The 13,420-nt window shown below is 30.4% G+C and overlaps 2 protein-coding genes and 1 non-coding gene across 4 annotated transcripts; all 3 read right to left on the bottom strand.

Annotated features, from left to right (window-relative positions):
* Positions 1 to 767: 767 nt before the first annotated feature.
* On the bottom strand, positions 768 to 839 carry TRNAD-GUC (transfer RNA aspartic acid (anticodon GUC)). Its single transcript has one exon. It is a non-coding gene; the product is annotated as a tRNA-Asp (tRNA).
* Positions 840 to 1,525: 686 nt separating this feature from the next.
* LOC101509820 (uncharacterized) lies at positions 1,526 to 7,895 on the bottom strand. 2 transcript variants are annotated; one of them, XM_012714332.3, is made up of 13 exons: positions 7,630 to 7,895; positions 7,477 to 7,551; positions 7,291 to 7,380; positions 7,008 to 7,085; positions 6,636 to 6,710; positions 6,374 to 6,426; positions 5,643 to 5,793; positions 4,361 to 4,471; positions 3,740 to 3,866; positions 3,553 to 3,650; positions 2,452 to 2,590; positions 2,229 to 2,281; positions 1,526 to 1,952 (listed from the first exon to the last, which is right to left on the bottom strand). In XM_012714332.3, the coding sequence occupies exons 1-13, from the start codon at positions 7,726 to 7,728 to the stop codon at positions 1,869 to 1,871; spliced, it is 1,233 nt and encodes a 410-aa protein (XP_012569786.1). In that variant the 5' UTR covers positions 7,729 to 7,895; the 3' UTR covers positions 1,526 to 1,868. The 2 variants fall into 2 exon arrangements, with proteins under 2 accessions (XP_012569786.1, XP_073223819.1); XM_073367718.1 differs by lacking the exons at positions 7,477 to 7,551; positions 7,630 to 7,895 and adding an exon at positions 6,859 to 6,913 and having other exon boundaries at positions 7,291 to 7,353.
* A 152-nt stretch (positions 7,896 to 8,047) lies between these two features.
* On the bottom strand, positions 8,048 to 13,420 carry LOC101510358 (uncharacterized). The gene is made up of 13 exons (XM_004494984.4): positions 13,271 to 13,420; positions 13,108 to 13,180; positions 12,947 to 13,036; positions 11,753 to 11,830; positions 11,588 to 11,662; positions 10,418 to 10,470; positions 9,656 to 9,806; positions 9,322 to 9,432; positions 8,907 to 9,033; positions 8,697 to 8,797; positions 8,463 to 8,601; positions 8,331 to 8,383; positions 8,048 to 8,254 (listed from the first exon to the last, which is right to left on the bottom strand). The coding sequence occupies exons 2-13, from the start codon at positions 13,150 to 13,152 to the stop codon at positions 8,171 to 8,173; spliced, it is 1,107 nt and encodes a 368-aa protein (XP_004495041.1). The 5' UTR covers positions 13,153 to 13,180; positions 13,271 to 13,420; the 3' UTR covers positions 8,048 to 8,170.

A 13,420-nucleotide genomic window follows, 5' to 3' on the forward strand; every position in this document is an offset into this window, starting at 1 on the left:
CTTACCCTACAAAATGGCATGCTCCAAAGGGCATCTATCTGCCACGTCAACCTTGGTGCTTGGTTGAGAATTTGAGAGAGACACAGCTCCAGGTTGTTCCATCTACTAATACTTGAAGTTTTTTTTTTATACACAAAATATACACTTGAAGAGATTGATATAGACATTCCTAAAAATCTACAAAATAACTGATGCGTTCGTACAAGGACACGGTTCGTACAACTTGTTGAGTTAATTGAATTGTGGTGGATGATGTTATATAATATAGTTATTTATTTATCAAGTTATATAATAAGGGAAAATGTTAGTGAATGTTTTTGAGACACTAGTTAAGAATTTAAATATAGAGACAAAGTTTTAAAATTTATGTGATTCATATTTTAAAAAATGATATTTTTCTGTTAAAATCTGTTTTTTTATTTTATTTTTATTTTTAGTTGTTTAACAAATATATTTATATTTTAATAGTTAATAGTTAGTTGAGTACTTACAAGTGGTTATATATATATATATATATATTTCATGCGTTTTATAATTATGTTAAATAAAGAATTAATATATTACACTTTAGTAGTTACTTAATAAGTTATTTTAAATGGTTGATGAAATAAATGTTCAATAAATAACGGTTATGTCTTGTGTTGGTACTTTTTGCTCATCATGTGTACGATGAATAAAATGTGTTGATAAGTGCTGATTCCATATTGTCGTAGAAATTCCACGCGAAAAAGAGGACAAAAACAAAAATAGGAAAATAGTAAACAATTCGCCGTTGCCGGGGATCGAACCCGGGTCATCCGCGTGACAGGCGGAAATACTTACCACTATACTACAACGACCTTGATGTTGTAATTGCTAAATTCTAAGACTATAATTGTCATTTAATGCTATAAAATATATAATTGATCACAGGACATATTTTTTGGTACAAATATTTATTATTCTTTGTTAAAATGAGGGCATTTTTCTGGTACAAATTTTTAAGAAACTCCTCTCCATTACAAACTTTCATATATGTTTTGAACTTTTGGTTATAACATTGACATTTGACAGTGCCAATCATCCATGGATGGATAATTTCAAATAATTTAAACAGGCAAATAATTAAACTAACTAACCTATAAAACTGCATGTTTTAACAACCGATTTTTAACTTTATTTTATTATTCTTTTGTAAGTATTCAACTTTCACTTATTTTACTTTTTTTTCATTGTATTGATATTTTTCAGAAACATTTCACTTGCAATGATCTGTTTAAAATAATTTTTAGACAGTATATAAAGATGTAATGGAATCTAATTTATTTCACCAAAAACAGAAAATTGAACCTAATTTCTGTGATTACTTTGTACACAATCAATTCTTGAACTCAACTTTATAATTCAGATTGAAATTTTCAATTTTTTATTTATATAAAATAAAATAACAACTCTTTCTTTTTTATTTAAATTTTCTATTCTCTCATGACTATACGCATAACAACTTTGCTATATGTACGAACTCTATTAAAAAAACCAACAAATATTAACTTAAAAATTTAAATATATAAAGTGTTTTGGCGGAAATTACAGTGGTAGTGGTTTAAAAAATATTCATTTGTACCGACCATTATTTACCCACACATAAAACTATGATGTGACTTCGGTGCAATCAATGATGGAAACTCCATTTTAAGTAAAGGTAAAAATTAGAAGCAGGAATCGACCATCCTCTCCCTTACTTAAAACTGTGAAAAATCGAATATGTAGAAGATGCGAAAACTTCTAAGTGGAGGGTAAATGTGAAAGATCATTAACTCCATCAAATAAATAATTTAGTTGAATATCCCACTGAAGACATTTCTTGAACTGCCTCAACGCTGGAAAATCTACTGAATAAAGGATGTTAAGCGTGGGTCTGCGCCGTATGGAAGACCACTTCGTGCTCCTAGATCTCTGCACTTTGCACCTGCCTGAAATCCAGCATTAAAATGCATAAGCTTCCTATATATAAGATACACACACACCACACAATCACATATAAATAAAATCAAGATTAGAAATTAGTTTTATTCAAAATAAAAGATTAGAAGTTAGTTAATTGTCATGCAATCATTTAAAAAAAGTCACAATATGTTTTAATCTTGACCATTCATATAAAATTTAATAATCAAGGTTTATTTCTCTCACTCTCACTCAGTCACTTGTACTCCATATATATATTAGTACTCGAGTACGAGACCCCATACCACATTAGCAGCAAAGGGTAGCATTGTCTCTGGTGAAAACTTCGAACAAATAGCTGCAAGCATATCAAGCACAGAACATATCTCAGAATATAGGAAAAAAATAATGGTAACCATTAAGTTTAAAACATAATATGGCACATAAGACTTTCAGAAACATTCACAATTTGATATCATGGCCTTTTGAAGACCATAAGGGAAAAATAGAACAAAATTGTTTCATTACCATAGATCACAGCTCCAATAAATGCATCCCCAGCACCGGTGGTATCAATAAGCTCTGATGGTGGAATACTCTCAGCTGTTCCAACATATAGTTTCCCAGTAACCGTTCCTATTCCTTCTGCCTTCAATTTTGCCACAGACTGGATGAATGGGAAAAAAATATATGACTAAAGCTGATCAATAACTTAAATAAACATGTAATGTTATTTTGAAGTTACATATTACAATCTTTGTTTCTAGAACTTCAGGAATCCAAGTCATTCAGTATGTAACTATGAATGCATAGAAAACTTTTTATTTATCTGTACACTCATCACCAGCTTACATAATTTATATTTTGGCTCAGAAAAAAAAATATAAATTAACATCTAGAAGAGATTAAGCCGGATGTTTTTCGTTCAAACTAGTATATTAAAACATAATGACAGGGAATGTTAAATCCAGGTTATTCAAAATTTCCTTATATGTACTAGTCTACTTGTATACCATAAAAATAGGCTTAGCTGTTCAAAGGTTTCATTGTCTTCCATTTCAAAATTGGAAAATAAATGCAGGACTGTTAGATGTGCGTGGACACCTTTTCTGCAAAGATTTGCTGGCATCCCTAGAATGTCTTCCTAGTTCCTAGAATTGCTACATAACCTATCCAGTGAATCTTAATAAAGTAACATCATTGTGATCATGTAGTTTGGTTTTCCGCACCATTAAGAAATAAACAATGATTTTTTTACAATAAAAATAAACAACGATTATATAGGTTATTATTGGAACATTTTGGTGAAAAGAAGCCCAGCTCGGGCCAAAGGGGTTAGAGAATAATATGAACATCACAAATGTTCAAAGAGCACACACCAGTACTTGCTTGAGAGGACCCTGTATAACAAGGACACAGCAATGGATTATTCCAATCATACATTTTCCAAATCCCTTACAAAATAGATTATTCTAAATGGTTTTACTAAAATTGGGTGTTTGAAATAGCCCAACAATGTCAATTGATTTAAGTACCCTACCCCGTTTAGTGGAATAAAGTTTGGTGTTAGACTTCACTTCAGTAATACTGCAATAGAGAACAAAGCATTCTAAGTTTCATTTGCATTACCGATGATACACAGGTTGGAATGGGAGCACTCTTATCCTTTCTTAACTCCAGTGATTCCAAAAAGTTGTCTACATCCACTTCTTCCGTGGAAGGACTTGCTGCCAAAAAAGGTTTAATTATTGAAACCTGTTTACTTTAAAAGCAGATACAACATACAGTGATTATGCCCGCTAGCATCTATACATACCATTAACACTTCTCTCCAGCATTATACAACCTTCTTTTCCCAAAGTCACAGTTACAAATTTTAAGTTGGGCAACCTTAAAAGCATAGAAACAAGTGCCTGTGGAACAGTTGATGCCTCTGTCCATGCCTGTAAGCAAAGAAGGGTCATCATGTGTGTATTTTATGATGCTTAAAAAAGAAATTCAACCCCACAGAGCAGAGTAAAATTAAATTCAGTAAAATAAATGGACAAATGTTTATATGAAATTTAAAAAATTTATGTCAAGCAGCAAAGGTAAGTAAATGATACGTACCATTGGTATAAGAAAACTAATATTTCTTTCCCAGTACAAAAATAATATAGTTTATAGATAATTGAATTAACATATGTACAACTTAACAAATAATTTTGGGGCCACAAAAAACTCAGTCTTGTCTTTTCTTTAGACGCTAAGACACTCAAGAAAGCATATATTCTACACAGTAAAGTAAATAGTACATTTACTGTCTAGCTGATAGAACAAAAAAGTAGACTGTTAAAATCAATCCAACATTTCTGCACATGCAAACAAGGTTTGCAATAGAAGCATAAAATTATAAATTTCTTAAAATAGCCCTTTCATAGAAAAGAAATGCACTCACCTTTGGAAACTTTGCTGAACATACCACATAATCAGCTAATTTCAGGAGATCATCCAACCCCTCCCTCGGCCTTTCTGCATCAATTAAGATGGGTATATTCTTCTTAGTTGCCTGCACTGGAAAAAATACAAGATTTTGTTTACTTTTCTCTGTGAACTTCTCTTCTCAGTTCTTCCATTCCCAATCTCCTTTACAAGCAAAAGAAAATACAAGGAGTAAAAGACAACTAGTGTGTGTTTGGATGATGAATTTAAGAAGGGAATGTAATTTTTTAGGTTTTAAAATAATTATTCATAGAACACCATGTTTGGATATTTGATAGGAGAGTTTTGAAGATTTTAATGCATTTTTATCAAGCACTCCATTACTCAAATTAAATTATTTAAAATACCCTCTCGAGATGTAGAATCTGTGATGTGAAATCCTCTACTAACCCTCCTTGTGAAGTGGATATTAAATATTTCTCTGATTCATATAAATTGCATATTTTTCTCACCTCAAGAGTTCCATACCTCTCTTTTTAGAATTTTGTGTCTCTCCCCTCTCCTTAGAATCTCGTTTCCCCGAGAGTCCCCAATCTCTTCAAAATTGCACCTTTCTTAAAATTACATCTCCCTCTCTTTCTCCCCACAAATATTATCTCCTTGATAGGAATTATGGGCACAATGCAGGAATGGGTTGTAGATAGACCTGCGGGATTATAGCTCAAGTTTTGCTTGACCTCCACATTGAGATTGATGTGTAATGAGGACCAGGATAGATTTGAATTCACATAAGTTAGCAACTTCCTTCCAGTTTTTAATAGAAAATTATTTTGCAAATGAAAGTAGTTAAACTTATGTAATTTGATACCCCTGTATTTTCAATTTCCTAGAATTTGGAAATTCTCCATCCAAAACACAAGGCAAATGAATCGTGTAACAGTTTCCTATAGTATTCACAACGCGGGTAAAGAAAATGCACTTAGAATACATAATGACTAAAGAAAAAGAACGAACATTAGGGGTGAGAAATAGAAACAACAAAAGAAAAAACTAGTTTTACTTGACTGCCCAATGAACTAGCAAAATTGCCGATTACATTTTTCGAAATATATGATCATCTTCTCACATTTCTTTACCATTTAAGTCAGTAGTTGTACTATCACTATGAACTAATTTCATTGCAACCATTGACATTGGTGTGATGAGTTGGTCTTCTAATAAAAGACTATAAGCATTAATCAAAGTTGGCCGTAATAGTTAACATCAGAATTGCAAGTAAAATATAGGTGATAGCCAACCTCATGGGCAACAACTAGAGCTGTTTCATGCAACCTCCCATCAAAATATACAATGCTTGCTTCATCCAATGCAGATAACAAACTTGATTCTGAAAGATCTTGGGGTATCATTGGAGGATATCCAGGGGTATGTATACAAGTGCGAGTCTTCCTGAAAAAAAGTTAGAATGACTGATGAGTCAAAGGGCAACCTGGTGCTTGAAAGCTCCTGCCAAGGCAGAATCCAAAGAAGGGTCAGCCCATTTCGGTTATATTGTAGGAAGCCTTACCCTGCATTTGCAAGAGGCTATTCCACAACTTGAACCAGTAACCTCTTAATTACATGATAACAACTCTAATTCTATGCACAAACTTTTTGTTTTATTCTTTCTACTAATGAACAATTTCACCTTTCAAATTATGCATTGCGTTGGCTACTCATTGAAACAAGCCTTAGGTATTTTAAAATGTCCAAAGATAATAAACATGAGAAAATGGAGACGAGGTAAGTGACAGAAAGTAGAAATGTGAGTATAAGCAATGCTTGCAGCTTTAGTTAATTTCAAGATAAAAATACCACACTACTATCTATGAATTTATGTTCAAAACCATACAGAGTGACCAGATTCTCAAGTAGATCCACCTAACTCATGTTCTCCCATCCCCCTCTCTTTTGAAATTTTGACCATGAATGAATATACTCATCGAAGAAGTCAAAATTGTGTAACCATAGGTAAGATAATGACCATTACGTTTCGTTGTCCACAATAATATATGTAAATGGTGAAGTTCCCTCTTTAGATACCTGCAAATAACAGGGAGCATAACCAGAAAGAAAAAAAAAAGTATTAATAAAATAGTTGAGGTCATTGGCTGTTCGGAGCCCCACTAAAAGGCATAGACAACAAATTCAAATCTTAGCACACATACCAAAGTGTAATATCCACAATTGAAATATCAAGCTTCATGAAGATTACAAAAACAATTAATGATAAAAAAGTATTAAAAAATTACCACAATAAAGGATGTATCTACCCCATCAGCCCTTAGCTCATCTAATATGCCCCTGCCTTGGCTGTCATCTGCAATCTAATGAGCAACAAACAAGTTAGTAACACACACACACACAATGGATTCAGAATCAGGTTTAAACCATTAACTACTTCTAGAATTTAAAAATAAATAAACAAGCAATGATCAAATGGTTCATTTTAAATAAAGAGTTTAATGAGCATACATTGTCAATGTAAACTAATTGTATTCCGGCATAGCCTACATTTTCCCCTGTCATACTATTAACATAAAAATACAGTTACAAAAGTATGGTGATGCGGCAAAGTAGTGAAGTGTTATTGAATTAAATCCTTAAAAAAATAGATAAATAACCTTAGAAATGATCCTTGTGTTTAGACCTAAGCGAGCAAGACATGTTAAAGCATTGCCAGCATTGCCACCTCCTTGAACCTGAAAATTACATTGCATTAAGATGTAAAAGCATTGTGAGTAATATATGAACATAAGAGGTGATTGTTCATTCATCCCTTCATGTTTGCTTATTTTTCTGACTTTTTACCAGATCCTAGCTTCCGATAGTGTAAAATTGAGTAAAATTAATGACAATTACTTATTTATTTAAAATAAAATAAAAAAATGTGAAAGAAAAAGGAACCTTCAAGCTGGTGCTTCTGATTTTGTCATCTGGTTTAGGGTAAGCATCAACGGTAGCCAAGAAATCAACGGCCAAAGCTCCACAACCCACCTAAACACAGACGTGCGAGTATGGGTAAAGAGAAAAGAGAAAAGAAACCCTACAAAATTGGCGGGAATGAAAGAAAAAGAGAGATAGAGAACGCACAACGACGGCGTTTTGAGGAACGGACGAGGAGCACATTTTGACACTGAAATTTCTGCAGCGATGCTTCCTTGATAACTGAAATTAAAGAAATAAATATAAGATTTATTTACGCGGTTGTTGAAGAGAGAAAGAATGTGTTATTATTATGATTACATTGTAAAAATTGAGAGGTGGTGGTGGGTGAGGTTTAACGTTGAACATTAACGTTGAAGAAGCACAAGTATTAGAAATATTGCAGAGGTTCGGCATCATTCAAATTGAAATTGAAATTCTAATTTTCTTTTGAGTTCAAAGGGATGAATGAATGGTGATTCAAGTGGATCAACTTTTCCTCACTTTCTTCCACGTGGCGTTCTTTTTGCTTACTTCAACTTCAAATGCAAATTTTAGCATCTTCTTTATTATAAGGTCATAAATATTTATTACTCTTTTTTTTTTTATTTTTATAATCGAGGTATTGAAGAAAAATTGTGTTTTTATTTATTGGTGGGTTACAAAGTCGATAGTACAACAATTTACTGGTCTATCAAAATATTTTTAATTATTTATTGTAAAGAAAAAATAGATAAAATAACAATTAAATGTAATAAAATTTATTAATTGTCTTGTTTAATACATGTAAAAAGTATAAAAAAATAATGCGAAGGATGCGAAGAACTGTCCTATAGATGAATTACATATGTCCTCCATAGTTTCAAATACCCAAGAATGCGAAGGATGGATGAGTGCGATAAGGAAGACCACTCCTAGCTCCAAGAGATCTACATTTTACAGCTGCCTGTAAATATACCATCACATTTGTAATTTCATATATATAGCAGTTTTAACAAACACATATATATTATGCTACTTACCACGTGAGAAGCAAATGGCAACATTTTCTCTGGTGACAACTTGGCACAGATAGCTGCAAATAAAATATACTAAATTTCATAACTTTAATCAAAATTTGGAACATAAAAATAATGTGAATAAGGTGAGCATACCATATAAAACAGCTCCAACAAATGCATCGCCAGCACCAGTTGTATCAATAAGCTCTGATCTTGGAATATTTTCAGATGTCCCAAAATATAACCTTCCGCATACACACCCTATCCCTTCTGCTATTAATTTTGTAACACACTGCCAGGATTAAGCAACAACAACAAAAATACAAATCTATAAGTACAACCTAAACACATGTTTCATAGTTAATTTTAATTTTATTCAGTTATTACCGAGGCAGTGCAGGTTGGCATGACTACGGTATCATCCTTTGTCATTGTTAATGATTTCATAGTGTTGTCCACATCCACTTCTTTTAAGTGAGAACCATCTTCTACAAATTTAAATGAAAATAAAGTTATTTAATCAGATGCTAAAGTTTCTTTCCATTCTTGCATGTGACTGCATCTTCACACAAATATCAAACAAAGAGGTACATTTACCATCTTCACATTTCTCAAGCATTATGCACCCATCTTTTCCTAAAGTTGCAATCACAAATTTAAGTCTTGGCAGTCTTAACATAATTGAAACTAGTGCTCTTGGTATAGTTGATGTCTCTGTCCAGGCCTGTCAAATGTCTTGGAATTACTTTAATCAGTCTTTGGTTATGCTGAAAATTGTATTTGTTTAATTCAATTATGTTTGAGTACATTTACGCAAAACTGAGATAGACAAATAATTTTAGGCTAAAAAAATTATGGAAGCAAAAACTTGAAATTCTAGTTTTAAAATCAATTATTCACATTCCAACTCTGGAATGAATTTTATCTAGTCGAAAAGTGAAACCATACCTAAGTCGCAAATCATTCACAAGGAAATAGTTCAACATCTTATACTATGATATGATTTACTAACCTTAGGAAAATTTTCTGAGCATACAACATAATCAGCCAAGTCCAAAAGGTCATTCAATCCTTCTCTTGGCCTTTCAGCATCAACTAAGATTGATATATTCTGGCGAAATGCCTGCAAGATCGAAATATGATTTGTTTTCTTTATAGTTCTCTTTTGAAATATCAAATGCAACTGCATGAACAAAGTTGTTTCTTTACAATATTTGTTACATAATAGAGATTTAATTAGAAAGTTCAAAAATGACATTTTGAGAAAAGTACTAATGAGAATAATCATCTAATGTAAAAGATTTGAATGACTCAATTTATGTTACAATTCATGTGTAATTGATTACCTCTTGAGCAATGACAAGAGCAATTTCAGGCATTCTAACATCAAAATATGCCAATCTAGCTCCATTTAATGCAGCTAACAATCTAGAATGTGAAAGATCTTCTGGCACCATTGGAGGATATCCTTCTGTGAATATACACGTGCGTGTCTTTCTGAATGCTCAAACTTATAGGATTAGTCACTATCATTATTTATATATTAACTTCTAAATGTTTCAGGTAGTCACGTAAGTGTATGTTTGGTATCACAGTGAATTTGTCACAATTACATTGATTCTGACAAATTCAATGTGAATCATTCAAAGTAGGAATATAACTTTATCTGGCAAGAAAACCTCAAAGGGAGATAGATCAAATAACATTAAATAAAGATGTGATCATGTTGTGCCCATGTAATTTATAATAGATTAGAATGAAGGGTAACTATTAACCTTGAAGCATTTACTTTATGACCATAATTAAAACCCATAATATCCATCATGAATTTGAATTGTGTTCCATTTACTTTATAACTTTAATATAATTTTTTTTTTGTCTCTAATAGTTTTTGCAATTTCTACCACAATATATTTTTTTAGAAAATATCCTATGTATTCACGTTTGAAAGGAATACTAGAGATTAAGTTTAGTTAAACATAAACTTTTGGGTGTTTCTTTTAAATACTAGCGCTTAAATTTAGTTAAACATAAATTTTTGGATAGTAAATATCAAAAAATTTCATAACTATCATTGTCAATAATGTCGTTTAGACAGTAGTACATACGTCTCGCTGTCAATAATAATGTAGCTAAATGGTGTTGTTCCTTCCTTCGAGACCTAGAAATAAAAGGTAAAAGAAACAAATCATCAATTCAAGATAACCCTAAGATTTGGAGTGGAGTATGTCTCCTTCTTTGCTCAAATTAGTCAATGTTTAATGTAATTTTTGAATATAGAATGTCTAAAAATATATAGCAGTTATTACTTATTACTAGAGTTTATAAAAAGTGAGAGTAAATATACGTTAATACCACAATATAAGCACGTTATCTAGAATATTCTATCTTAATATGTATGAATTTTAGAGAGACAGTGTTATCGTCTATTGTAGTATTAGTTAATTAAATAAACTACTTATATAGTTATTCGTACAATACATATCCAATTTATAAAAAATAAATAACCAGACAATACTTTATCTTATCTTCAGTTGGATTAAATATTTTTCAATCATATAAATTGTAAAAAATAATCTCCCTTAAGAAAAAGATTATATATAATAAATTTTATAGCAATTCAAAATTAATGATACTTAATACATCATCTACATGAACTAATAAATATAATAATATGCTTTCTGAATATATGATAAACAATATATGCTAAAATTCTAAGCCTAAACAAGAAAAGTAAAGCTAAAATTTTAGGTCTCAAATTTTTGGGCCTAACTTTTATTAATATATATTATTACTTCCGTTTAATGAATAGAAAAAACAATAGTGGTAGTAGTGTATATTATAAAGAATGCAAAGTTCAAATCTTATGTTTTCATTTTTATGCTTAAATTTGCTTTTTTTTTTTATATATATATTAAATTACTTTTAAAATAACAACAACAAAAACGTTGTTAGGCCATGGCCGTTATAACTCCGTGCCAATATATTTTATCATGAGTCGTGCATAATTATTGTTTATTTACTCGTTATAATTATTGTTAAATGGCAACAATTATATCTATTTTTTCTTTGACAAAATTAGGTCTAATTTTAATTTGATTAATTACTTAATTATGTAGCTATGTGAACAGAATTTGGCCAAACTCCTATATAATAAAATATTTTTCATAAAATAATATTACTAAAATAAAAAAAGTGTCATGTAAAATTTTACTTAAAACGAAAAGTCTTATCCAAAAGAATAATTAAGGGTACTTTTGACAATTACACATACATACCACAAAAGAAGAAGTATCCACACCCTCAGCTTGTAGCTCCTCTATTAAAGTCTTACCATGAACGTCATTTGCAACCTAGTCATTACAAATTGCATATATTAATTATAAATTAGCCACAACCATGAGGTTGTTGATTACAAAAAAGTTTATGTAAAAAAAATAAACCTTAGAAATAATCCTGGGCTTTAAGCCCAAACGAGCAGCACAAGTCAAAGCATTTCCAGTATTTCCCCCACCTTGCACCTAATAGTTATCATCGATTGAGAGTGTATATAAATTAAGTACTTAAATTAAATAGGTAAATATTTTAAAATAACAATACCTATATATAAAAATATTCTGATGTTAATGTAAAAATTATGAGGAAATCATCTCCCACATCGATCACTATAGTATTGTAAATAGATGTGTTACTTTTATAAGTCTACTATTTGTTGGCTCCAACTAATATATTGGAGGGATAAAAAAAGTGTATGTCTATTCAATTCTTTATTTGTTTATTAAAATTCTATAATTATAAATATCCACTAAAAGAAATCTCCAAAATTATGTGGATCTATTGGTTTAGTTTTTTAAATTATTATTTTTGAAAAAAAAATGAAATTTTTTATGAGAAAAAATGATTTCAAAAACTTTTGAGAAAAAGCTTTTTATTTTTCTCTCGACAAGAAAATAGTTTTTGAAAAAAATAAATTAACTTTAAAAAAAGAAAAGAAATTTCTAATTTTTTAAGAAAAAAAATTCAAAAGTTTTTCATAAAAAAAATAATTTGTTTATAAGACATGTCTATGAGTCCCTCCCTTAGTGTGACATTTATTTGTTTTCTCATTTTGTTACGGTGTTCCTTTGATTCACATTGTTATATTAAAGTTCAATGTAGTATTATATGAAACTTTAACATTTTTAACATTATAATTTCAGATTCATAGTATTCAGTACACTTCAATTTTTTTATATTTGTAGATTTTTATTTTATTGTATTATGATATTAACCTATTTGTTCGCAATCTAAACACTTTTTTTTAATCTTATTAGTGATTTTAAATTACATTATTCTTAATGGTTATAATTTCTAACAATTTAAATCAATATAATTTTTTTTAAATAATAAAAAAAATAATCTCTTACTATATATCTTTAATTAATAGCTATAATTGTCACACCCTACCCATTGCATTCTAGATGTTCCATTGGAGAACCACAAGAAAAAACATAAATATTGACCCATCATCACATGTGAACTCTTATCCTTTCGTGTGATTGTTTTTATTCCTAATAAACAGCATTCTCCATAATTAAAAAAAAAAAAAAAAAAAAAAAAAAAAAAAAAAAAAAAAGAAAAGGAAAGGAAGAAGAAACCTTGAGTTGAGTTGTTCTGTTCTTGGTGTCCGGCTTCGGAAACGATCCAACTATTGCCAAAAGATCAATTCCAACACCACCAAATCCAACCTGCCAATGATAATTTCATCCATAATAATGAAAATAAACAAAAAAAGAGTAACAATTAAGAAGACACTCACAATGACAGGATTTTCCGGCAGAGGAAGACCATAATCAGAAGACATATATTTATTAAGGTTTCGGTTTCTGCTGCTGGCAGTGAAAGAAAAGTTATCAATTATTAAAGTAAGCAAAACAATGATAGTTTAAATATCAATATAACGATAACATACTAAAATCAACCTGGAGGGAAGCGTAGTTAGTGACGAAAAGTGGAAAATGTTATTATATTATATATTAGTTATTTCCAAGAACAAATCGATAACAGACTCCCATTTCCGACACGGAATAAGACAACTGGTTTCGCGTTTATTTATTTTTAGTGTTATATAT

The sequence above is a fragment of the Cicer arietinum genome, chromosome 4 (assembly GCF_000331145.2).
Source record: "Cicer arietinum cultivar CDC Frontier isolate Library 1 chromosome 4, Cicar.CDCFrontier_v2.0, whole genome shotgun sequence".
NCBI classification, from domain to species: Eukaryota; Viridiplantae; Streptophyta; class Magnoliopsida; order Fabales; family Fabaceae; genus Cicer; species Cicer arietinum.

What these genes read in the sequence shown, in the direction of transcription:
- LOC101509820 (XM_012714332.3), bottom strand. Translation starts at nt 7,728, where the DNA reads ATGATGCCGAACCTCTGCAATATTTCTAATACTTGTGCTTCTTCAACG. An exon ending in TTCCTCAAAACGCCGTCGTT is followed by an intron (nt 7,381 to 7,476) that starts GTGCGTTCTCTA and finishes GTCTGTGTTTAG; the next exon opens with GTGGGTTGTGGAGCTTTGGC. An exon ending in TCAGAAGCACCAGCTTGAAG is followed by an intron (nt 7,086 to 7,290) that starts GTTCCTTTTTCT and finishes TGTAATTTTCAG; the next exon opens with GTTCAAGGAGGTGGCAATGC.
- LOC101510358 (XM_004494984.4), bottom strand. Translation starts at nt 13,152, where the DNA reads ATGTCTTCTGATTATGGTCTTCCTCTGCCGGAAAATCCTGTCATT. An exon ending in TGCCGGAAAATCCTGTCATT is followed by an intron (nt 13,037 to 13,107) that starts GTGAGTGTCTTC and finishes TATCATTGGCAG; the next exon opens with GTTGGATTTGGTGGTGTTGG. An exon ending in AGCCCAGGATTATTTCTAAG is followed by an intron (nt 11,663 to 11,752) that starts GTTTATTTTTTT and finishes TGTAATGACTAG; the next exon opens with GTTGCAAATGACGTTCATGG.